This window comes from Neoarius graeffei, chromosome 22, assembly GCF_027579695.1.
Source record: "Neoarius graeffei isolate fNeoGra1 chromosome 22, fNeoGra1.pri, whole genome shotgun sequence".
In the NCBI taxonomy this organism is placed as follows: Eukaryota; Metazoa; Chordata; class Actinopteri; order Siluriformes; family Ariidae; genus Neoarius; species Neoarius graeffei.
Window position 1 is genome coordinate 46,993,006 of NC_083590.1, and position 25,393 is coordinate 47,018,398.

At 42.1% G+C, this 25,393-nt stretch overlaps 1 protein-coding gene across 1 annotated transcript in view; it reads left to right on the plus strand.

The window, feature by feature from the left end:
* The window catches only part of slc2a3a (solute carrier family 2 member 3a), a 106,190-nt gene that overhangs the window by 60,897 nt on the left and 19,900 nt on the right, over nt 1-25,393 (plus strand). Inside the window, exons 4-8 of the mRNA XM_060904867.1 lie at nt 5,239-5,399; nt 14,135-14,375; nt 14,805-14,967; nt 22,878-23,065; nt 23,164-23,268. Of these exons, the coding sequence (XP_060760850.1) occupies nt 5,239-5,399; nt 14,135-14,375; nt 14,805-14,967; nt 22,878-23,065; nt 23,164-23,268 (858 nt within the window). The remainder of the gene's footprint in view (nt 1-5,238; nt 5,400-14,134; nt 14,376-14,804; nt 14,968-22,877; nt 23,066-23,163; nt 23,269-25,393) is intronic.

Genomic DNA, 25,393 nt, shown 5'->3' on the forward strand with positions numbered 1-25,393 from the left:
ACAAACTGCCGCTTGGCCACGCCCCCGTTGCCACATACCCCCACCACCCGACTCAGGCCGGGGAGCCATCCAGCCTGAAGCAGACTCCCCCCCCCCCTCCCCGATGGGACAGGAAGTCCGCCACCACCATCTGTGCCCCCGGCCTTTGGACCACCTTGAACTTAAATGGCTGGAGGGCGAGATACCAATTGGTGATCCGCGCATTGGCATCTTTCATGCGATGGAGTCACTGGAGGGGCGCGTGGTCCAAACAGAGGGTGAAAGGGCACCCCAGCAGGTAGTTTTGGAGGGCAAGGACTGCCCACTTGACAGCAAGGCACTCTTTATCGATGGTTTTGTACTTGCTTTCACGCATTGAGAGTTTATGGCTGATGTACAGCACAGGGCACTCCTCACCCTCCACCTTCTGGGACAAAATGGCCCCCAGCCCTCTGTCCGATGCGTCAGTCTGCAAAATAAAGGGGAGAGAGAAGTCAAGGGAGTGCAAAAGTGGCCCCCCACACAGTGCAGCTTTTACCTTAGAGAAAGACTGTTGGCACTGCTCCGTCCACTGGACCGGATCTGGAGCCCCCTTTTTAGTGAGATTGGTTAAAGGGCAGGTGATGTACGAATAATTAGGTATAAACCTATGATAATAGCCAGCCCCAGGAACTGTCTCACCTCCTTTTTGGTCTTGGGCCTCGGGCAAGCCGCAATCACTGCAGACTTGTTAATTTGGGGATGCACCTGCCCATGACCCAAGTGGAACCCCAGATACCGTACTTCCACCCGCCCAATTGCACACTTTTTTGGGTTAGCTGTGAGGCCTGCATGCCTCAGTGACTTTAGAATGGCCCTCAGATGTTCTAGGTGCCACGGCCAATCATGGCTGTAGATTATTATATCATCAAGATATGCGGCTGTGTAGGCTGCGTGAGGGCGGAGGACCCTGTCCATGAGCCACTGGAACATAGCGGGAGCCCCAAATAACCCAAAAGGGAGTGTGACAAATTGGTGTAATCCAAACAGTGTGGAAAAGGCCGTTTTCTCTCGGGATAGAGGAGTCAAGGGGATCTGCCAATATCCCTTTGTTAGCTCCAGCGTTGAATAAAAGTGAGCAGAGTTTAACTGATCGGGCAACTCATCAATGCGAGGCATTGGGTATGCATCAAATTTAGACACCGCATTGACCTTTCTCTAGTCCACACAGAACCGAACCGACCCATTGGTCTTGGGAACCACTGGGTTGCTCCAGTCACTGTGGGACTCCTCGATTATACCCATCTCGAGCATGGCCTTGAGTTCGTCCTGAACCACCTTTTTTTTGTTTTGGGGTAGGCGGTAAGGGCGGCTATGCACCACCACCCCCGGGGGCATCCCACCTTGGTATTCTACGAGGTGGGTGCGGCCGGGTAGGGGCGAAAACATGTCGGAAAATTCCTTCTGCAACTTGGCTACCTCTGTGAGTTGGGTCAGTGAGAGGTAGTCACCACAGGGCACCAGAGTGCTTTGAGATGTTACATTTTTTACCTTCAGCCCCAGCTCTGCCTTCTCTGGAACTACCAACACCACGGGGACCCCCTCATTCCAGCATTTTAAATGGTTGAGGTGGTAGATTTGCAATGCCCCACCCCTATTTGTTCACCTTACCTCATAGTCGACATCCCCGACTCGCTGTGTGACCTTGAAGGGCCCTTGCCACTTGGTGATTAATTTAGAACTCAACCTGAGCAATAATACGAGCACTTTGGTCAAACACATGCCGTAGAGTCTCATCTCACGACTGCTCTAACAGGAAATCCCCAAGGTAATCCCCGAAAGAGGGAGGAGGGGCGGGGTGCTCCTCAATCCTCATATCGCCCTGATGCGGTGCTGACGTAGACGGCTCTGTGACAGCTTCCCCAGTCAATGCCACACTGTAGCTTCCCGCGACATATTTATGCAAGACCCACCTCTCATTATGTGTTCCATCAATTCTTTAAACCCTGGCCAATCAGTTCCCAAAATTAACAAGTGGGTGAGACAAGGGTTAACTGCCACCTTAATTCTATGCTTTTGGCCCTGGAATAGAATATGGACGGACACTAGAGGGTAATTGTGAACATCCCCATGCATACACAACACCTTCACCGTTTGTGCTTTCCCTAATGCCTCACCTTCTACCAGGCATTGGTGAATTGAGGTCTGGTTACAACCAGAATCCACCAATGCGTGATATGTATCCCCTTGAATACTTACTGGTATCCAGTATGTTCCGGCCCGATTGGGGGCGGTCTTTGATGTGTCGGGGATCTGGATCACAGCTCCCACCTCCCTTGCGGAGCTCCGTGTTTGGAGATGCTCTGACTCCCTGCCGCGCCAGCACACCGGCCCAGACTTTCCCTCTGCACTGGCGTTATGAAAGCTACTCACCTGAGGAGGAGACAACACAGACATGGAAGAGGGAGATGGGAGGACACCACGGGTGCGACGGGCCAGCTGGGGAGAAGCCAGCCGGGGAGAAGCCAGCTGCTGCCTCTGTGGTAGGGGAAAGGGATGGGGAGGAGGACGAGAGACAGAAGGGGAGAAGAGAGAGAGAGGAGAAATGAGGAAAGACGCTTCATCTGCCTGCCATAAGAGCCGCCTCCAGATGGTCCTCCGCCAACTCGATTGCTCATTCTAGCGACACCGGGCGATGATACTTGACCCATTCCGCTGTTCCTTCCGGAAGTCGAGAGATGAACTGTTCCAGTGCCACCAGATCGATGATCTCGTCGGCGTCGCAGTCTTCCGCCCTCAGCCACCGCCGGCAGGCATCCTGGAGTTGCTAGCCAAATGCAAATGGCTGGCCGACCTCCTCCAATGCCAGCATCTGGAAGCGGCTGACCGACCTCCTCCAATGCCAGCATCCGGAAGCGCTGGCGATGTTGTTCTGAGGAGCGGCCGACCCGCTGCAGGATGGCTTTCTTCAGGTCAGCATACACCAGTCAGCTGTCACCAGGGAGCTGCTGCACTGCGAGATGCGCCTCGCCAGTCAGGAGCTGGAGGAGGCTCGCCGTGCGCTGCTCAAGCGGCCACCCCCACGTCTCAGCTGCTTGTTCCAAGAGGGCGAGGAATGCTTCCGGATCATCCTGCGGGCCCATCTTCGTGAGGGTGCCGGCTGCGGTGATGATCTACGCCCCTGCTGACGCGAGCAGATGTCGGAACGCCTGGTGATCTTCCCACTGGGCCAGCATCAAGGCTTTGAAGCGTTGCTCTTGTTCCTTTCGTAGGGCGGTCAGCACTTGATGCTGGTTCTGCTGGGCGGTAGCAAGGGCAAGGATGAGCTCTTCGAATGGGGAGGACTCCATGGGGTGGTTCCCTTCTGTGCGTCCTGGGTTTTGGCACCACTGTAACCGTTCCTGATGTGGGTGGAGCACAGAAGCATGGCAGGCAAGAGTTGATGTTCACATACACATTCTTTATTGTCCTTATTTTAGCTTTTCAGCTGCACTCTGTCTCTCTCTCTCACACACACACACACTCTCACTCACTCACACTCGCACGCGCGCGCACGCACACACACACGCACACACATGCGTTGTGGTCGGGGAGAGAATCTTCTCTGCTCTCCCCCTCCTTTTATGCTCCGTCCGTGTAACAAACAAACACGCACACATTAATTGACAGCAAGTGTAATGGCTTAGCCACTTACCTTCCCCAACCCCGCCCTCCATTCACAACGCCCCCGTTGCCACAACCTAACATATTGAGCTTAACTTCATTAATTAGAGAAGGCCACCAGAATTTGTTCATCACTAAGGAGTACCTTGGAATACCCTTTCACTTGTGAACTATTCCTGCATTGATGGAGATACAAAGGTTGGAGATTATTCTGAAAGTGTAGTTTTATCGCTGTGGTCTCTGGTGATGTCCTGCAATGTTTGTTATAGTTGAGATTCAAGATTACTGTCATTAATTCTTGACCAAGTCGGGGTATTCTTGGATCCAAGTCTGTATGTATCGGTGAACTTAAATCTGTTGAAGAATAGTGCTTAATGAGCTTGTCTGTGTCATTTAGACAGTTTAGATGTGCTGCACTTTCCAAACAGTGCCTCTATTTATGTAAGGCTGCTGTTATGAACAATGGCGCTTGATTTCCCACATGATTGTTTCTTTCTGTGGAGTTCAGTTTTTTGAGTAATGATGTATTTTGGTGGATTTCCATGATGTTGAGTTAAGATTGCCTCAGTGCCACTTTCTGAAGCATCTGCCTCTGCTTTGAAATGCAGAGATGGCTACAGTATGGGGCCACTACTGAAAGTTCTTTCAGGAGTTTGAAAGATCATTGGTGTTTATATGCAGCGTAAGGCTCAAATAACATATTATTTCCATAGCTTGGGTTTTTCTGATGGATAATGGGTAAACTCAACTGCCTGGAATACATGTACCTGACATGAATATAGCACTATCCATTGGGCAATGTGAAAGCTATAAACATTAAGGAGTATTTTCAGTGGAACAAAAGGACATTCAAAATCTTAGTGAAGGGCAGGGCTTCCAAGAAGGTTCTGTTAATATCATAGAGTTCAAAATGCCTGCACAAATCATTCCAGATTTACATTTTGATTGGCCTATTTGCTGTTTTTTATTTAGTTTTATTTCCATATTTTCTGGTCCTTTATTTTCTCTTCACAATAATAATCAGAAGAGAGTGCTGATGAATGGGTGGCATTTATTCCAGTTGGTTTTACTTCCACAGACATTAACAAAAGAAAAATGTGTGCTACCAGAATAATAAAAAGAAAGAGACCTGCCTCTGTGGCTCACACACACTCATGGCCTCAATCTCCACCACAAACTACAACACCAATTATGTGCTGAATCTAATAATTTACTATCTAACACTAGTGAACTCTGCTGTTTTTGTGAAACTCCTTTGTGGAATGTGTAATGGTTGGCAGGTTTGTCTATATAATAGAATCGTGATAAATGTAATGTCACTCAGGCAATGTAATTTCATGTAAGGATAATAATATTGTTATACAAGCCTAATGTCGTGATTTGAATGACATGTTTCTCCCTTATATGTAGTGCTGATGTGTTAATCGATATTAATTATATTCATTACTTGTCCTATGTAAATCATCAAAGTCCAGTAAAGAATTAATCTGCTTGTATGATTACAGAGAAGGACAGTTTTATCCCTTAGATGATAGCAGGGATCACTGGTCATGTTTATCAAAGAAATAAATCATCTCATTTCATTGTAACAGCTATTTTTATTCTTCAATTTGTCAGAAACTACGTGCATTTTTCAACAACACATGGATGGAACGTTATGGCAAACCCATCCAGCCTGGAATGTGCACTATCGTGTGGAGTTTGGCAGTGGCTATCTTCAGTGTGGGTGGAATGGTGGGCTCCTTCAGTGTTGGTGTTCTTGCCAACAAATTTGGCCGGTCAGTGAGAATAAATCTTTTACCACTCATGTACTGATTCTTTTTCAGTGATTTGTCAGCCAATATTTAGTGCAGGCCACAAATAAGCTGTTGCAAGAGTATACAATAATTTTGTCATTATTGTTTATTAAAAGCAGCACTTGCTTCTTTGGCCAGATTGAGGCCTGTGCCTGGTGACACACCGAGTTACCATGGTAACAAGCCCCAGTAACAGTAAAAACTTGATAACTGCTGATTTGATTTATTGTTTTTAACCCTTTGATGCAAAACAAATGCACACCCTTTCTAATGCACAACATGGGTCAAAAATGACCCGCATTCATTTTCCAGGTTATTTCATGCTGAGTTTTTCTTTGCTCTATCTTTTGAAATCAATTTATTTTATGATTGAATATTCCAAGTATTCTTTAAATATCTTGTTTTTAATTACCACAAATCATTAATTTAATTTTTTCTTTCCTACTTTATGAACAAAAATACTTTTTATATTACTACACATGGGTCATCCAAGTGTGATTACAATTAAATGTCTTAATACTATAATAATAATTTGTTTCAAGTAATTACTTTAGCAGTGAATGGGGCCAGTTATTTATTTATTAACTATGTAGTTAGCTAAGCCAACTACAGTAAAATTAGCTAACTAAAGTAGAATATATCAACAGCTCGGTAGCTAATAGTAATTACTTGTAACTTTCTGACAAGTAATCTACTCACTCTCAAGGTAACCTAAACATAATAAATTTTTTTCTAAGGTAATGTTCGAACAATTGAAAAACGTTACTTCCATGTATTAGATGGGCAAAGGGCGCTGTGCTGAGCTGTGAAATGTCTGACACAAGCACAATTCACAGTTCCCACCAAACGCTGTAGTAAATGCATGCGGGTCGGTTCTGACCCATGTGTGTAAACTTGATGTAGAATTACAAAAGCTGTGCTTGTTCATAACTTAAGAAAGGAAAAATAAAAATGATGATTTGTGCTAAACAAAAACAAGATATGTACTGCATATTTGAAAAAGTAAATGACAAAATTAATTTATTTCAAAAGTATATCATAGAAACACTCAGCCATACATGAAATAACCTGGAAAATGAATGCAGGTCGTTTTTGACCCATGTTGTGCATTAGAAGGGTAGTGATACAAAAAGGGTTTTTATTCAAAAAGTAAGAAAGGAAAAAATAAAATAAGGATGTATGATGATCAAAAACAAGTTAATTGAGGAATACCTTGAATACTGAATGATGGAATTAATTTATTGCAAAGATATAGAAGATAAAAACTCAGCCAGGTCATTTTTGACCCATGTTTTGCATCAAAGGGTTAAAAATTTCATTCAAATCATATCAAGACACTCACATTCCCATATGGGAATATGAATGATTTTGTAAACATGTTGGGTAACGTGACATTATCACATAAAATTAACACATAGAAAATTATTAAAAAGGTTGTTCTAGAAACCTGGCTATGGAGCTGTACTGGTTGAAAACATGACAAAGCTCTTCACAGCCTTGTCAGTTTTCAAGGCTGTCTATGCCTAAACTCAGTCTTCTATTAAACAGTACCTTTAATAGAAAGAGCAAGGATGGTCAACCTGAGCACTCAGTGCAGTATTAGCCACTGCCACTGCCACCTATCAAACTTCCAAAACAAAATTATTCTATTATTGGCATAGGCCTAGTCAGAGGATTATTTAAGTTCTCAGTATATTACAGCAGACATCAATACAATATTTGCTGATAGGAAAAATGCCCATGATGCTGTAAATGTAATAAAAACTAGTGAGGTATACCGGTAACATCCAACCAATCATGATAAGGAGGTGAATCTACTAGTTTGACAATCATATGGGCTGTGAATTCAGAAAAACCCCTTTACAGTTTTCAACTAAAGGTACAGTTGAATAATGGTCTACAGTCAACTAAAGGTACTAGGAATAAGGTTTTCAACTTAAGATACAGTCATGTGAAAAAATAAGTACATCCCATGGAAATTGTAGACTTTTCTCAACATTTAAATAAGTAAAGATTTAGCTGTCTTTCATACAATGCCTACAGATAAAGATAATGCACTCCAACAAACAACACATAAAATTGACATATTGTAGACATTTTCATAATTTAAATTAATATTACAAGTCAAAAAATGTAAGGACACCCTGGAAAAAGTACATACATCCTTATATTTAAGCACGCTTTTAAGTCCATAAAATTAGAATCATATGTTCCAGATTAGGTGTCATTGATTAGAACCTCCTGCAGGTGGAGGTGGAGGTCGAACCTGTCTTATTTAAACTTGATGTCTGGGGTGGTTAGCACTGTTGCCTCACAACAAGAAGGTTCTTGGTTCGAGCCCAGCGGCCGGAGTTTGCACGTTCTCCCCGTGTCTGCGTGGGTTTCCTCCGGGTGCTCCGGTTTCCCCCACAGTCCAAAGACATGCAGGTTAGTTTAATTGGTGGCTCTAAATTGACCGTAGGTATGAATGTAAGTGTGAATGGTTGTTTGTCTCTATGTGACAGCCCTGCAGCGATCTGTCGACTTGTCCAGGATGTACCCTGACTCTTGCCCATAGTCAGCTGGGATAGGCTCCAGCTTGCCCATGACCCTGCACAGGATAAGCATTTACAGATAATGGATGGATGGATGGATGGATGGAACTTCTTGTAGGCATTTTGTATAATTGTCCACCAGTCTCTGACATCAGCTTGCTGAAACTTTTAACCATTCTTCCGTGCAAAGTTCCTTCAGTTGCAAGATATTTGAGGGTTTTCTTGAATGTTCTGCCCTTTTCAAATCTCCCCATAACATTTCAATGGGGTTCAAATCTGGGCTTTGACTTGGCCATTCCATAACCCTCCATTTCTTCTTTTTGAGCCATTCCTTGGTGGATTTGCTCATGTACTCAGGATCATTATCTTGTTGAAAGGTCCCCCTCTGGTTCAACTTCAGCTTTTGAAAAGATGTCCTCACATTATCTTCAAGCACTCTTTGATATGATACAGAATTCATAGTTGAATCAATAAATGCAAGCTTCCCAAATCCCTGAAGCAGCGAAGCAAACCAAAACCATAACTTTTCCACCATCATGCTTCACATTTCGGATGAGGTTCTTCTCCTGAAAAGCCATCTTTGGTCTGCGCCACATGTGTACTCTTATTGTGGCCAAACAACTCTATCTTTGATTTGTCTGTCCAGAGCATGTTATTCCAAAAGGCCTGGTCTTTACCTATATGTTCATTGGCAAACTGTAGTCTTGCTTTAATGTTCCATTTGGATAGTAAATGCTTTTTTCCTGGGACGCCACCCATGCATGTCAAATTTGTCCAATCTTTTTCTGATTGTAGATGTGTGCACTTTTACACCAACAGTTGCAAGAGTTACCTGCAGATCCAGTGATGAAATGCTGTGGTTCTTGGAAACCTCTTTTTTTTAGCATCAACTGGTCTGCTCTTGGCCTGAATTTGCTGGGGTGGCCAGTCCTAGACAAATTGGCAGTTGTTTGAAATCTACACCACTTGTAGATTATTTTCCTTACAGTGGAATTATTTATTTCTAATATCTGGGTGGCACGGTGGTGTAGTGATTAGCGCTGTCGCCTCACAACAAGAAAGTCCGGGTTCAAGCCCCGTGGCCGGCGAGGGCCTTTCTGTGTGGAGTTTGCATGTTCTCCCCGTGTCCGTGTGGGTTTCCTCCGGGTGCTCCGTTTTCCCCCACAGTCCAAAGACATGCAGGTTAGGTTAACTGGTGACTCTAAATTGACCGTAGGTGTGAGTGTGAATGGTTGTCTGTGTCTATGTGTCAGCCCTGTGATGACCTGGCGACTTGTCCAGGGTGTACCCTGCCTTTTGCCCGTAGTCAGCTGGGATAGGCTCCAGCTTGCCTGCGACCCTGTAGGACAGGATAAAGCAGCTAGAGATAATGAGATGAGATGAGAATTTTGATATCTTTTTAAATCCCTTGCTAGATTCATAGGCAACCACAACCTTTTTTCTGAGGTCCTCAGAGAGCTCTTTAGATCTTGGCATAATAACACCACACACTTCAATTGCAGAGAGAACTCCAGACCCTAGATCCATCCATCCATTATCTGTAGCCACTTATCCTGTTCTACAGGGTCACAGGCAAGCTGGAGCCTATCCCAGCTGACTATGGAGGAAAGGCAGGGTACACCCTGCCAGGTCATTGCAGGGTTGACACATAGAGACAAACAACCATTCACACCTATGGTCAATTTAGAGCCACCAATTAGCCTAACCTGCATGTCTTTGGACTGTGGGGAAACCGGAGCACCCAGAGGAAACCCATGCAGACAAGGGGAGAACATACAAACTCCACACAGAAAGGCCCCTGTCGGCCACTGGGCTCGAACCCAGAATCTTCTTGCTGTGAGGTGACAATGCTAACCACTACACCACCATGCTGCCCCTACCAGAAATTATTTCTGTTAAATAGGGCAATACTAACTTCTAAAACCAAGGGTGTACTTACTTTCTCCACATAAGAACATTATATCTATAGATATTTTTGTTAAATAAATTATTGAAAGAGCTAATTTTCCTTGCTGTTTTGCTCAAGTATATCACCTTTATCTGTAGGCACTGTATCAAAAGAGTGAAATGTTTGCTTGTTTAAATATGTTGAGAAAAGTCTACAATTTCCATAGGATGTACTTTTTTCACATAACTGTATATTTTCAGTTTAGAACAGCTGACTTTAACAAACTTCTGTGAAGCCATCTCCATATAAAAAGAAATCAAATAAAACGTGTATTTGTGTTGTGTTCCTACTGATTTGCGCCATTACTGTTCTGTTTAACGCTTCTAAACAATAGAGATCATGGGTAACATAGAGCCATCTTAAGTGGTGGGCAAGTGGTGGTATTTTGTGGTAAACATGCTGAGAGAATGTATGGCGTGTGAACATACAAATCAGCTGTAGAACCAAACATAACTAATGTGTGGATGACATCATAACAAATGAAGCATTTCTTAGATAACTTTTTTTAGCTTCCAAGCTCATATTGCCCCAGCTGTTTACCAAGGATGCCAGAAAAACTGGAGTAGGGTTTATTACACTGTGATGTCCTGCTTGACTCTCGACATAAATTTAAATATAGCCATTCTAATGTTGTATAAATCAAACCAGTATAAACAATATATTTGCAGCTCAAAAGCAGTACAAAGAAAATGACCAAAATTTTATTCTTTTTATTTTTGGATTGAGTGCCAGCTTCACAGAAGTCTTCAGAGAAGAGCTACCAAACCACTGACTACAAATTTTAAGCTTTAGTTGATTGTAATAAAGTCTTGCAAGTCATAAAATAAATTGCATTTGTTTTTTGAAAGTTAAAAAAGAATATTTGAAGAATGTAATGGTTAACTTTGAATAGTACACTGATCTATTTCATTTCTCCTAACCACCAGGGGCAGTGTTTCAACACCTGGATATCTTCCTGATCATATGCACACATATGTTGAGACTATTTGACACTGATCATATGGTGATCATGGGGCGGCACAGTAGCATTGTCACCTCACAGCAAGAAGGTCCTGGGTTCGAGCCCAACGGCCGACGAGGGCCTTTCTGTGTGGAGTTTGCATGTTGTCTGCATGGGTTTCCTCCGGGTGCTCTGGTTTCCCCCACAGTCCAAAGACATGCACGTTAGGCTAATTGGTGGCTCTAAATTGACTGTAGGTGTGAATGTGAATGGTTGTTTGTCTCTGTGTCAGCCCTGCGATGATCTGGCGACTTGTCCAGGGTGTACCCCGCCTCTTGCCCATAGTCAGCTGGGATAGGCTCCTGCGACCCTGTAGGACAGGATAAGCGGCTACAGATACTGGATGGATGGATGGATGGATGGATGGATGGATATGGTGATCATACTAGAAAATGCCATCAGTAATGTCACATCCGTTTTTTATATTACTTTTAAAAATAGGCATTGATGTACAGCAGCTTTACAGAAAAATAAAGATTTTAAACATATGAACTAATTTATTCCTAATAAATTTATTTATCCTTAATGATCAAGCCTGGTGACGGTGGCAAAGAAACCTGAGACCCCATGAGGAAGAAACCTTGAGAGGAATCAGACTCAAAAGGGAACCCATCTTCATTTGGGTGATTAACAGATAGGCATACTGAAAATGGTAGGCATTGCTTTTTATTCTTCTTGTTTCATACACATGTGGAGCATATCAAGCTATCTACTTAACAGACTTTGGAACAATGTTCCTAGTGACTAGGAGCATTTTGGAAAAAAACATTCCTTGTGGTATGTAATAATATAACTGTCTGTGGTAGGCATTCAGGCACATAAGGCCAAAACACGGTATTTTTGATCTTATGATACTACCTTGCATTAGGTGTCCACAGGCATTTGACTACAGCTGCTTACATGGGAACACTTACTTCAGTCCACAGCCCACTCACATTTTGGTGAGTGAAGCTGATCAAAACCTCCTGACAGTAAGACAACTAGAATGGGATGCAATACAGATCCATATCGACATGGTTGCAACCATCTGAGCACGATCAACTTAAACGTGGGTGGCTCTTCAGTGGATGTCCCCACCCTTTGGAACCATTCCAGAAGAACAAAATCTTATGCTCAGAAACATTATTTAGCAGTGTCTACATCAGACAGGGATTCTAATTTTTAAGTTGCCGGGACATAAACTTCAATTCTGCCTTTGACCAAATTGTTCGGTCTTAGGGTCTGGCCAGGTTCTAATTCTGTTTAGAAAACACCTGTCCCAGGAAAGTATTCTGACCATGGACATAGAAAGATGGATTCCATGTTTTGAACAAAAGATTCTTCTTCACATGCTTCCAAAAGGACAATGATCACTCTCTGAGTTTTTTAAGCCACTTTTTTAGATGGGGTCACATCAGTGTCTCAAACTTAAGAACCTGGTGAATAACTTTGCAGTGTGCTACAAGGGGGTGTGGAAATCAAATCCATTTATTTGTATAGCAGTTTTTGCAATAGGCATTGTCACAAAGGGCGGCACGGTGGTGTAGTGGTTAGCACTGTCACCTCACAGCAAGAAGGTTCTGTGTTTGAGCCCAGTGGCCAATACAGGCCTTTCTGTATGGAGTTTGCATGTTCTCCCCATGTCTGTGTGGGTTTCCTCTGGGTGTTCGGGTTTCTCCCACAGTCCAAAGACATACAGGTTAGGCTAATTGGTGGCTCTAAATTGACCGTAGGTGTGAATGTGAGTGTGAATGGTTGTTTATCTCTCTGTGTCAGCCCTGCAATGATTTAGTGACTTGTCCAGAGTGTACTCCACCTCTCACCCTTAGTCAGCTGGGATAGGCTCCAGCTTGACTGCGACCCTGCACAGGATAAGCGGTTATAGATAATGGATGGATTGTTGCAATATGAATTAATACATTTATCCCTCATAAATTTATCCCCAATGAGCAAGCCTGAGGTGACAGTGGCAGGGAAAAAACTCCCTGAGACAACACAAGGAAGAAACCTGAAGAAGAACCAGACTCAAAAGGAAACCCATCCTCATTTGTGTGAGGGTGGAGGATGAGGAACTGGAGAAAGGTGCTACAATTTAAGGTGTGCTTTAACTTTAGGAACACTTTTCAATGGTTTTAGTGTTCACACAGACACATACGTGGGGAGATACAGCTTTCTCTCGGTACTGGCTATCTGAAAGAAGAGACAAACTGTCAGACGAGCACAGAAGCAAAAAAAGGTAGCAGAGTCCAACATGCAATCCCACAGTGGGAAAAGCGCTCTCAGTGCAAAAACGAAAGTTCAAAAGTTCAGAGCGCTTCTGCGTTGGGGGGAAAAAGAGATCACAGTCCCAAAACAAGAGGCAAACATAATCCACAGAAAAGAGCAAAGTAATTCCTCCAAGTGGTGTAATATAGAGCTGTGGATGAGCTGATGAGAGACAGGTGTGCTGGCTTCAGTACGGGAAAGGCTCAGGGGAAACCAGGGAGTGGAGTAAAAGATTGGATCAGGACCTAGATGTTCCCGGCTGACTCGTGACAGTAGAACTATAACTGGCATATCTGGACACCTTTTCAGTCAGTCTGAATGGGTTCCTCATGACATACGTAATAGCATAAGGTTCTCCATATCTCAACACACCACCCCTAGAAGATTTAGATGGGTGAAATAAAATGTTTGGTTAGCCATCAGGGTTCCCTGTTACACAGAACCTAAGCCAAACTTGGCAAGAAGGTTCCAAAGGGAATGTTATCATTACTGTTTTTATTTATTTATTTGTTTGTTTGTTTGTTTGTTTGTTTGTTTTACTATGCTCACCATGTAACTTAATGTCAAAGATTTCAATATGTGTGCAAACCAGGGTGTTGAAACACCACTCGTGGTGGTTCATAGAACATGGTTACGGTATATCCTTATGTTTGCCTCTTGAGTTTCTTGAGTTGATTTGGAAGCGGAGTTATTCTGCATCTTTTTTGAGTACCATCATTTCTTGAGGACATCATATATTCTGGTAGCTTCACTCCTCCAACATACTGCCAAATCACATTATTTAAGTGCATTCAGTGGTCATTGCTATTATTATGACAGCTGTCTCTCCCTGCTTTATAGCTTACCTCACTTTAACTGTTATAATAATATTTATTTTGTTATGCCTAACTTGTTTTAACCAATGTTTCATAATAAACACCCTTGTTTGAGTCATGCCTACTATTTGTTACCTCGCAAACTCACATAGTCCTTTGTCTTTCTTTTTATGCAGACGCAATTCCATGTTGTTCGTGAATATCTTTGCCTTGATCGGTGGAGGACTCATGGGGCTTTGCACTCTTGTCTCTTCTTTTGAGATGGTTATTGCTGGCCGCTTGGTTATTGGCCTTTTCTGTGGCCTTTTCACTGGTCTCACCCCCATGTATGTGGGAGAAGTTTCACCAACTCCTCTCCGGGGAGCTTTTGGAACTCTACATCAGCTTGGCGTGGTAGTAGGCATCTTGATTGCACAGGTGAATGATTTCACATCCCTGTCATTGTGTGATTTCATACAGAATTTTAAATAGTTGTCTTTCAAAAATTTCCTACTTTATTTATAGTTCCACCCAAATACATAATTAACTGTTTATTACTGTGAAATTAACACAACTACAAAGCCATTTAAGCCTATAATGCAAATAACTTAATTACAAATTAATACCAAAAATACAAGTATATTTTTAAGATGATTATTTCTCTCTCTTTTTTTTTGAGGATATTTAATGCTCAGAAAACATGACTATCAGTGGCTTGTCTTCTTTATCAAGCTGTCTCTTATCATTCCTACTCACCTAATTCAACCTAATACAAGCTGCCTAAATTTTCACTATTGTTGACATGCTAAAATACTTGGAAGTATATATGTAAGCTGTACCTCCAGTTAATTTTTTGGCTGCATATAGATCTTTGGCCTGGAGTTTCTGCTGGGCTCAGATAAATTGTGGCCTTTGTTGCTGGCTCTGACTGTGGCCCCTGCTGTACTACAATGTTTCCTACTACCCTTCTGCCCTGAGAGTCCACGCTATCTCCTCATTAACCTCAATAAAGAGGAACAGGCTCGCAAAGGTGAAATCCTTACATTTGACATTAGAATTGCCTAATTCATAATGTTTTTATTCACAGATACCAACACTGCCATGTGATGTGTAAAAATGTTTCAAGAACATGACTGCTCTTAAAGCTGGAGACTTTCCAAATACAAAACAGGAAATATGGAGGCATCAAAGGTTTTGACTGGCAAAACTTTAAATATTTAAATTAAAATTTTTGGTGATCTGATGCACTGTAAAAAATGACTGTGAAATTTACAGTAAAACTATGTGAAATGCATACAGAACAGCACTGTAAACCCCGAAACATATATTTGTTGTTCAAATCACTGTTAAATTTTGTAAACCAGTAAACAGAATGTTTTTGTTATATTTACAACATCAATATGTGATTTAAAGCAAATTTATTTGTTAAAGCTACAAGTACTGGTAACAAAAACAGAGAAATACTGTAACACTCATAACAGAAAACTTGTGTCAATTTGACATGCACTTACTGCAGAATGAAGGGTTTTTCTTAGTAAAAGTACATAGCCTTCTTTCTGGGCTATGCATATAAATTCATTGCTTATGCCAGCCTGCATGAAACTAGAAACACTCTTCAGTTCCAACTCCCAACCATTTCTAACTGAATTCTAACGATTTCTAACAACATTTAGGCAAAGTTATTAAAATGTAAACAACCACCCAACAGTGTTATTAACTGCAGCAAATGCAGTGTTTTAGTGTGATTTCAGCCGTGATTTCATTCACTGTAAATCACTTTACATGTTCGCCAGTAAAGTGATCTACTGGGGTGCTGTATTTTTTACAGGGATTTTCTGGTCACCCCAGCTGCCAGGGTTTTCCTGTTAAAATGACAGATTTTTTTTTTTTACAGTGTGAGTTTGATAGCCTTTAATCATATTAAATATAGGCAGACTTACTCTGGCATATTCTGGCTTGCATTCAGATCATGTCTCAGGCAGACATAAACAAATGTTTGTGATGTGTTTGTATCAAATTGACATTAGGGTAGAAAGTACCTGCCCACAGGGTACAGCCTGTTAAAATGTATTAAATAAAACCAAATCAGAAACAACGTTATGGACCTGACAAAAACAGTGAAAAGGTAGAACACAACTTTTTATTTATGTACCCGTAGTTGTACTTATTCTGAAGTTTGTAACTTTTGGCCCCAAAATGATCTGCTCCCACCACATTCCATGCCTGTAGTAACTGGTTCATTCTTAGTTACAGTACTAGTTCAGTATTGTACCATTTTGCAGTACTTACTTTCTTTGCAATTTAAAGGAATATGGTCTGCAATGTCACTGAACAGCAATGAGAGTCTCTTACAATAAATGAAGAGTCCATGGGCATTTTCAAGCTCTCACACAGGTATTTGATAGGGGTGTAATGATATATCATTCATATTCGGAAAGTTCAGATTAGGTAGTGGAGAATGCAGGATTCAAAAACACATCCAGGCCAACAGAGAGTTATGTGACTCTGACAGCAATTCATTTAGTAAGCTGTAAACTGATTACCAGTTAAGGTCCAGAAGCCCTTGATTTCTGACAGCTCCTCACGAGTCATGTCTGACAGAAAACTGGTAAGTGAAGCAATATAAATTGACGATATATATGTATATTTGAATGGACATTTATATGGATATAAATCATGTACACATAAAACATCCCCTTTCCAAGTGACTGTACATGTCAGTATTCTGAGAACTACAAATGTACTTTGCCCATCTTTTTGACATGGTGCTCAATTACTCAATATTTTCCAGCCCTTGCTGACTACAGCACAGCCAGAAACCTCATGGATGTGGAAGCAGCAAAGCACCTGGCAGTTGCTCAGTTTTAATAAAAGTAAAACTTTTTTTATGCACGAGATGGATATCTCCTGGGAAATGAAAGGATGGAACTGAGCATCATCCCTATGACCATGCATGCTCATGCATACTTCCTAATCAATACAGGCTTCTTTTTTCATGAGAAAAAAGGATTGGATTGAAACATTGTATTGAGTAAAGGGATTTAAATGTCATCACAGTAAAATACTGGAACCCATTTCCTTTGGTACATGGTGTAAAAATATGCACTAAGTTAGACTTATTAAGTGCATATAATATCATCAGAAATGGGAAATTGTTTATATTACTGCATCAGGCCTCCATGAATATTTGGTCATGTTTATGGGCTGGTCAATATATTGATGACATGCAAAATTCTCCATGCTTCATTTTTTTCAGCTTCAGTTGAAGGTGTCAAGCATGTACGGTATGTCTTGTCTTTACCAAGTCCTTTGAGAATCAGATCAAGGTAAAATTGGAGAAGTGTGAGTTTCACAAGCACACAGTAAGATGCTTCTTGCGTTTACTTCTTAAGTCATATCCTCAGTGCACAGGGAGTAAAAATGGAAAAGGAACAAGTCAAGGCAGTGACTTCATAGACTCAACCTTGTAGTATCAAGGTACTAAAGTGATTCCTAGGGTTTGCAAACCTCTATCAAAGATTGATTAAAGGTTAGAGTTTTACATTTACAGCAGACACCCTTATCCAGAGCAACTTATGGCAGTGCTTTCTATTCTCTATCAAAAATGTATCTTCATGCTAGTTCATTAGATCAGGGACAAAGAGTAAAACCTTGCTTGGGAGGTTAGTACAAGATGAAAAAGAAAAAAATGGGGAGAGGTTGAAAACAAGTTGCAACACCTGCAGTCTGGATCAGTTGCAGAAGGTGGATGGTGGACAAAGGCAGACCTGTCAGGATCCAGTTGCAGTAGGCCAATCTTGAAGTGACTGGACTGAACAAGTACCTGAGTGGCCTCTGTAGATACAACCCAAATCAGAAAAAGTTGGGACGATATGGAAAATTCAAATAAAAAAATAAAGCAGTGATTTCTAAATTTACTTTAACTTGTATTTTATTGCAGACAGTATGAACCCAAGACATTTCATGTTTTGTCAGGTCAACTTGATTTCCTTTGTTAATATACATCCATTCCTGCATTTCAGGCCTGCAACACATTCCAAAAAATTGGGATGGAGTAATATAAGTCTAGGAATGAGGTAAAACAACTAAATAATGTTGTGATTTTGAAACAGGTGATGTCAACATGTGATTGTAATCATGATTTGGTACAAAATATGTATCTAGGATAGGGTGACCAGATTTCCCTAGTCTGAAACCGGGACACTTTTGCGCATGACCATGCTCGTGCACGCACACCTTTTTTTTACGTAAACGTGACATTCAGAGAGGTGCTCTTATCATTTTGTTGAAGCTCACATTTATCAACATCTCACATGAAATAAAACAAACAGGCACTTTGTTATCTAGTAGCATAGTGGTATACAGATCAGTTAAATTATGGTCAGACAACAGATTTTGTAATGGCTGAGAATAGGCCAGGCTATGTCCATAGGCCAAATTTAAACTGATTTATTTCACCTGTTTGTGAGAACACCAAGAAGAATGCATATGCACATGTAGGCTATATCTCTAAAATTGTATGCACTATAGCATGAACTTAAAAAGTAGATATGTGACCTCAGCATAGCCTAGGTCAGAATCAACCTTACTAACCATTCCCCACAACTGAATGAATAAAGCAAGAAGATGTGTACAAAAGTGAACACTTTAATGGAAGGTGCAACAAGCTGTTCAACACAGTTTGGCCATATTGCTGTCAGAATGGTATGTTAAACAGAAACAAAAAAGAGACAAGTGATTTGAGAATATATACTACGGAAGCTGAGAGAGACCCTTCATATAATCATTTTTTTTTTTATTCACCTTGTTATCCCGAGATAACGACATAATTAATTCAGGATCTCGAGAAAACAACACAACTAATTCAAGATCTCGAGAAAACAAAACCATTATTCCGAGATCTCGAGTAAACAGCTGAGAAATGGTTCATTCAGGTGCGCCAAGAGACTTGTGATATGCTGACTTTGGGGCTATTTCTCATTCTGTATAGATGCAACTTTGGTCATTAGAATGTCTGGAATAATCGATCACCTAATAAGGCAATATTTTGATCAGGGGTTGACACAGGGAGAGATTGCATAAGTCTTTTAATAAGGGATAATTTCAAAATTAGTCCACGACACCTCCGCAGAAGACTGGCCCGGCTTCGTCTCTACCAACGGAGATACAGTGATCCAGCTGAGATCATGAAATAATTGTTTTGTTTTCTCGAGATTTCGGAATAATGGTTTTGTTTTCTCGAGATCTCGAATTAGTTGTGTTGTTTTCTCGAGATCCTGAATTAATTATGTCGTTATCTTGGGATAACAAGGTGAATAAAAAGAGATTATATGAAGGGCCTCTCGCGGCTTCCGTAAATATACACTCAAACAAAACAGCAGTAAAGAAGGAGAGGGGCGACAGCCCGAGGAAAGCCCCCACAGGAGCGCACAGCATTTGCAGCATAGGCTACCCAACTCAGTACAAGAACAAAGCACTTACAGTGTGTGCAGTAGGCTTCATGCGCATTGTTCTGCACCTCTCGGAGGAAGGGGTAGGTGCCCTGTAAATCTTTGGAAAAGGTACATTTTCTTTTCGGCATAATTGCTGCTAGCTGCTAGACAAAGAACATTCGCGCCAGTTAATGTTTATTTTATTGTTGCATGGCAACACGTTCTGTTGTCTGGAATAATGTGGCTAAATAAACACCCATGCCACAGGGCCAGGGGGCAGTAACCAGGAAAGTTTGCGATTCCTGTCAATTCATCAAAATAGTGCAGACATTTCTCCACTAATGATTCCCACGCTGCTCAGTCGCAAACGTCGCGAGTGGCGAAAACTGGGACATATCCGTGTCCCGACAGACTTTTGTCAGGACTCGGGACACACAACCCCAAACCGGGACTGTCCCGGTAAAACCGGGACATTTGGTCACCCTAATCTAGGAAAGACGGTCTTTGATGGGCCAAGAATCTCTAGTTTGTCAGCCTATACGTGAGAAAGTTATTGAAATGTTTAAGAATAATGTTCCTCAAAGAAAGATATGAAGGGATTTTAGATATTTCACCCTCTACGTTGCATAATATCATTAAGCGATTCAAGGAATCTGGAGGAATTTTGGTGCATAAAGGGCAAGGGTGTAAGCCTAAGTTGAACAGTTGTGATCGCCAATCCCTCAAATGGCACTACATCAAGAACCATCATTCATTTATAGCTGATATAACCACATAGGTTCAGGATTACTTTTGGCAAACCTTTTTCATGCACCACAATACAGAGTTACATCCACAAATGCCAGTTAAAACTTGAATGTGTAAAAATGAAGCCTTATGTTAACTGTGTCTAGAAGTGCTGTCGACTTCTCTGGGCTCAGAGGCATCTGGGATGGACCATCACACAGTGGAAACGTGTATTGTGGTCAGTCGAATCAGTATTCTAGGTCTTTTTTTTGGAAAAAAATGGATGCTATGTGTGCCAGACCAAGAATGAAAAAGACCATCCAGACTGTTACCAGCAACAAGTCCAAAAGCCAGGGTCTGTCATAGTATGGGGTTGTGTCAGTGCCCTTGGCAAAGGTAACTTACACTACTATGATGGCAGCATGAATGCAGAAAAGTACATTGAGATTTTGGAGCAGCATATGCGGCCTTGAAAACAACTTTTCCAAGGATATTTCAACAAGACAATGCAAAGCCACATTCTGTACACATTACAAAGGCATGGCTGTGGAAGAAGAGGGTGTCTGTTGCTTGTTCCCTCTGTCCCAATGGAAAATGTGTGGTGAATTCTCTAAAATGAAAAATATGACAATGATAACCCTGTACTGTTGCACACCTTAAGATCCGCTTGCAAGAAGAATGGGACAAAATAACACCTGAAACATTTCATCACTTGGTGTCAGTCCCTGAACATCTTTTAAGTGTCATGAAAAGGAGTGGCAACATTATAAATTTGTAAATGCTTTACCACTTTTTTTAAACATGTTGCATGAATCAAAATTGAAATGTGTGGGGGGTTTTTTTATTTGAAAGAAAAAAAAACAATAAAATTTGGGGTTGTAGAAATGGCCAGATTCTTTTGATATTACAAAGGAAAAATCTGCATGACTGAGTCAGTTTCATGAGGTGAGATGAGAAGGATAGCTGGTTTTCAAGACTACCCCATTGTTGCATGAAGTTACAGATGATGACATCTGAGGGTTGTCCAGGGAGATCGTAAGATCTTGACATGGGGATGCAAATCTCCAGGGATGTACAGCAGCTCATTCTTGCTAGTTGCACCTGATGCATTGCAATCCTTGGCAAGACATCTGCCAGCCATGCTGAGAGCCATGCAGAAACATGTTGATTTTGTCAAAGATTGCTGAAAGGCCGAGGGGGATAATGACAAATGATAGTTTGGCTGATGAAGCAGCATGAAGCTTGTCAGTAACAGCCACAAGGGCAGATTCTGTGGAGTGCACCACTTTGAAGCCAGACTGTTTAGGGTCTTGGAGGCCACGCTCAGTTAGAATGACTGCCAAGTGATGCTGATCTCTTCACACTGCTCTCTTTTGTCAAAATGTGTTGTGCCCACACTAGGTACCTTAGATATCCACAACTACCAAGTGCTATAATTTCTTTCTTTCTTAAATTCTTGAAATTTCTGTGTAGATTTATTTGTATCTCTTTCTTATCTAGAGCAACATCCAAGCAGTCAGCTTTCAAAACAGCACAATTGACAGAAACTGCCATTGTGACTGTTACTGTGAAGCTTCTTGCCACTTGGTCAGCCAAGCAGTCACAAGGCTCAGTGCTGGGTCCTTTTTTGTTCTCTTTCTGTACCCACTTTCTTCATGAGGTAATATCCTCACATGGTTATTCTCTTGACCCCCAATGCCTCCAAATCCTTTCATTTCCTCCCTCCAATACTCATGTTTCTGAATGGATCCCAGAATGACAGACAGATATCTTGCAATAGATGACAGCTCATCACCTGAAACTAAGACCTGAGACTGAGCTGCTGTAACTCTCTGGAGATGCATCACCATATCAAGATCTTGTGATCTCCCTTGACAACTATTGGATCACACCACCTGACAAGCTCACAGCATAGGGGTAGTCCTGGATAACCAACTATCCTTATGTCCTCATACTACTATCTTGAATTGGTCATGCAAGTTACTCCTTTACAACATAAGGAGGATCAGACCTTGTCATCTCAGCTGCTGCAGTTTGATCCTGGCAAGTCTTCTCTTGCATGCTGTTTGACCCTTGCAACTGACCCAGAATGCAGCAAGAATTATTTTTACCCCCAAACTTTGCTGCATTACCCCATTGCTGCCTTTGCAACTGGTTCCTGTAGCTGATCACATCGGCTTTAAAAAAAAAAGCTGATGCTTATGTACAAAGCCAAAAATAGACCAGCTCCCACCTACCTGAAGGCACTTATCAAACCCCACTGTGCACTAATCTTCAGGCTTCTCGCACAACTTAGCATGACACACCATCCCTCAAGATACGAGGAAGATATGCATCAAGACTTTTCCTTGTATTATACCTGTATTTCCCTGAATGCTTGTGTGTTTTTTCCATTATGGTGCTCTTAGGCCCTAATGTACTGCACTGGAATGAGGACATATTTATGATAGAAAGTACAAAGCACTTCTGTAATGTAAATTTTATATTGTGTCTGCTTGTTCTGTCAGCCCTTTGAGGTCTGTCTTGAAATTCACCTCTAACTGACTGGATTTTAATAAAGTGCCTCTAGACATGGATCCTAATACTCTGACTGACCACAGCTAAGTGACAAACTTGTGTGTGTGCATGTGTGTGTTCACTGCTTCAGATGGGTTAAATACAGAGAGGAAATTTTACAAGTGTGTGATGAATAAAGTTGTGCTTTCTTTCTTCAAAACTAAATCCCCTGCACTCTGACTGTTAATAAACAGTCAGAATAACTAACCACTGTTTTGTGCTTCAGCATTGGTGCGTCTCCGTGGCTGTGAGGATGTGTCAAAGGACATGCAGGAGATGAAGGAAGAAAGTGTAAAAATGAACATGGAAAAGAAAGTGACCATCCCTGAGCTGTTCCGCACAGCCACGTATCGTCAGCCGCTTCTCATTGCTATCATGCTTCAGCTTTCCCAGCAACTGTCTGGGATCAATGCTGTGAGTGATATAAATTTTAAAACCCACCAGACACTGAAACAACTCCTCTAGTGTGTGCTTATCTAACACAGCTGTGCACTTAACTGTACTTCTTTTAGGTGTTCTACTACTCAACAGGTATTTTTGAGTCTGCTGGTGTGACCAAGCCAATATATGCTACCATCGGAGCTGGAGTTGTGAACACTGTTTTCACTGTAGTGTCTGTAAGTAAACAAGCTTAGCTAAAATTGTTGGCACCTAAATGAATTCAGGTGAAAATTGGACGTTTGATTAGCCAAAACCTGTTTGCTGTCCAAAGTGTAGTTTTTTTACAGTCATTTTGAAAGTTGAGGTAAGCATATAGAGGGGAGTTAAGACCAAAATTGATATTCAGACCTCAGGACAAATGCAAACTTAAATACTGCTAAGACAGTTATGCAATTTTGTGCACGTGAGGAAAAGAGAACTAAATTATAACCTTGAATCATTTTCTTCACCTGTGATCAATTTGCCCAAGGAGCAGTATTAAATCAAGTGCCACTATCTGACAACTTGTTTGGCCACAATATTTCCTGTTCAAGGCTTGGAGCTGCAAGCTTCATTTAAGGCCCATATCTCTGAGCTGATGTCTACACCATATTTCAGTCTGTAGTAGAACATAATTAAAATGCTGTTATATTATTTATCAGGTTCTAAGGTTGTTATTGCCGGGGTGGGTGTCAAAGCTCTGCCTTTACAGCCTATAAAATGCCCCAATGGCTTAGCGCAAAATATAGCCTTGGACAACCAAAGTCCAGCTCCTGGCCTTCACGTGGCAGAACTGTTAACACCAACAGAAGGGGCACAGGGCGGGTCACTGGCGCCCTAAAACCAGTGGTTCCTGTTCTTCGCAGAAATGTCATCTAAAGTTTCCTGTTACTGCCTCGTAGACAATCTTCAGAACCCAGTCCCTGGACGTTGGCTGTGAATCTAGGTTGGCGGTAGGAAGGGCATCCAGACGTAAAAACTCTGGTTCATTAAAAGTCATGGTAGCTTGTAGTAATAGTTTAGATTCAGACGGGGCTCCTGGAACTGCCAGGAGTGTCGGGAACGGTAGGGTGGGTGTCATGCGTGGGCACCGCCAGATCGGCATTAAGCAACCATGCAAAAACTGTCAGAAATTTCGAATTGCAACCTTAAATGTTGGAACTATGAGGGGAAGATGTAGTGAAGTTGTAGAGACTGTTTCAAGAAGGCGTATTGACCTGTGCTGTCTGCAAGAGACAAGGTGGCATGGTGGATCAGCTCGTATGATCATAGGCAAAGACTCAAAGTATAAATTCTTCTGGGTTGGTAATGATAAGGGTATAGGGGGAGTACTGTAGGTATCCTTCTGGCTGAAAAGTGGGTTGAGCATGTGCTTGATGTTAACGGGATCTCAGACAGAATCTGTCTTATAAAGGTTACCGTTGGGGCAAATATATTATCCATCTTTACAATCTATGCCGGCGGCACGGTGGTGTAGTGGTTAGCACTGTCGCCTCACAGCAAGAAGGTCCTGGGTTCGAGCCCCGGGGCCGGCGAGGGCCTTTCTGTGTGGAGTTTGCATGTTCTCCCCGTGTCCGCGTGGGTTTCCTCCGGGTGCTCCGGTTTCCCCCACAGTCCAAAGACATGCAGGTTAGGTTAACTGGTGACTCTAAATTGACCGTAGGTGTGAATGTGAGTGTGAATGGTTGTCTGTGTCTATGTGTCAGCCCTGTGATGACCTGGCGACTTGTCCAGGGTGTACCCCGCCTTTCGCCCGTAGTCAGCTGGGATAGGCTCCAGCTTGCCTGCGACCCTGTAGAAGGATAAAGCGGCTAGAGATAATGTGATGTGATGTGTGACAATCTATGCCCCTCAAGTCGGCTTAAGCGATTCCGAGAAGGATGTGTTCTATGACCAACTTCAGAGCTCAGTTACCAAAGTGGGTATAAATGAGACCCTGTTTATCTGTGGTGACTTCAATGGCCACATTGGTGCCACACCCTCTGGATATGAAGGGATCCATGGTGGTTTTGGTTTTGGTGAGAGAAACATTGAAGGTGAAAGGATTCTAGAGTTTTCAGTGGCAAACGAGCTTGTTGTGTGTAACTCTTTGTTCAAGAAGAGAAGTACTCAACTTATCACCTACAAATCTGGTCAATGCTCTACTCTACATCTTGACCAGTCGTAAGCACCTTAGGTTTGTGACTAATGTCAAAATATTCCCCAATGAGGAGTGTGCACCCCAGCACAGGCTTCTAGTATGTGATCTCAAAGTAAGCCCTAGTAAATTTAATAAATCCACCTTCAAGCCTAAGCTTCGTGTCTGGAAACTCCAAGACCCTG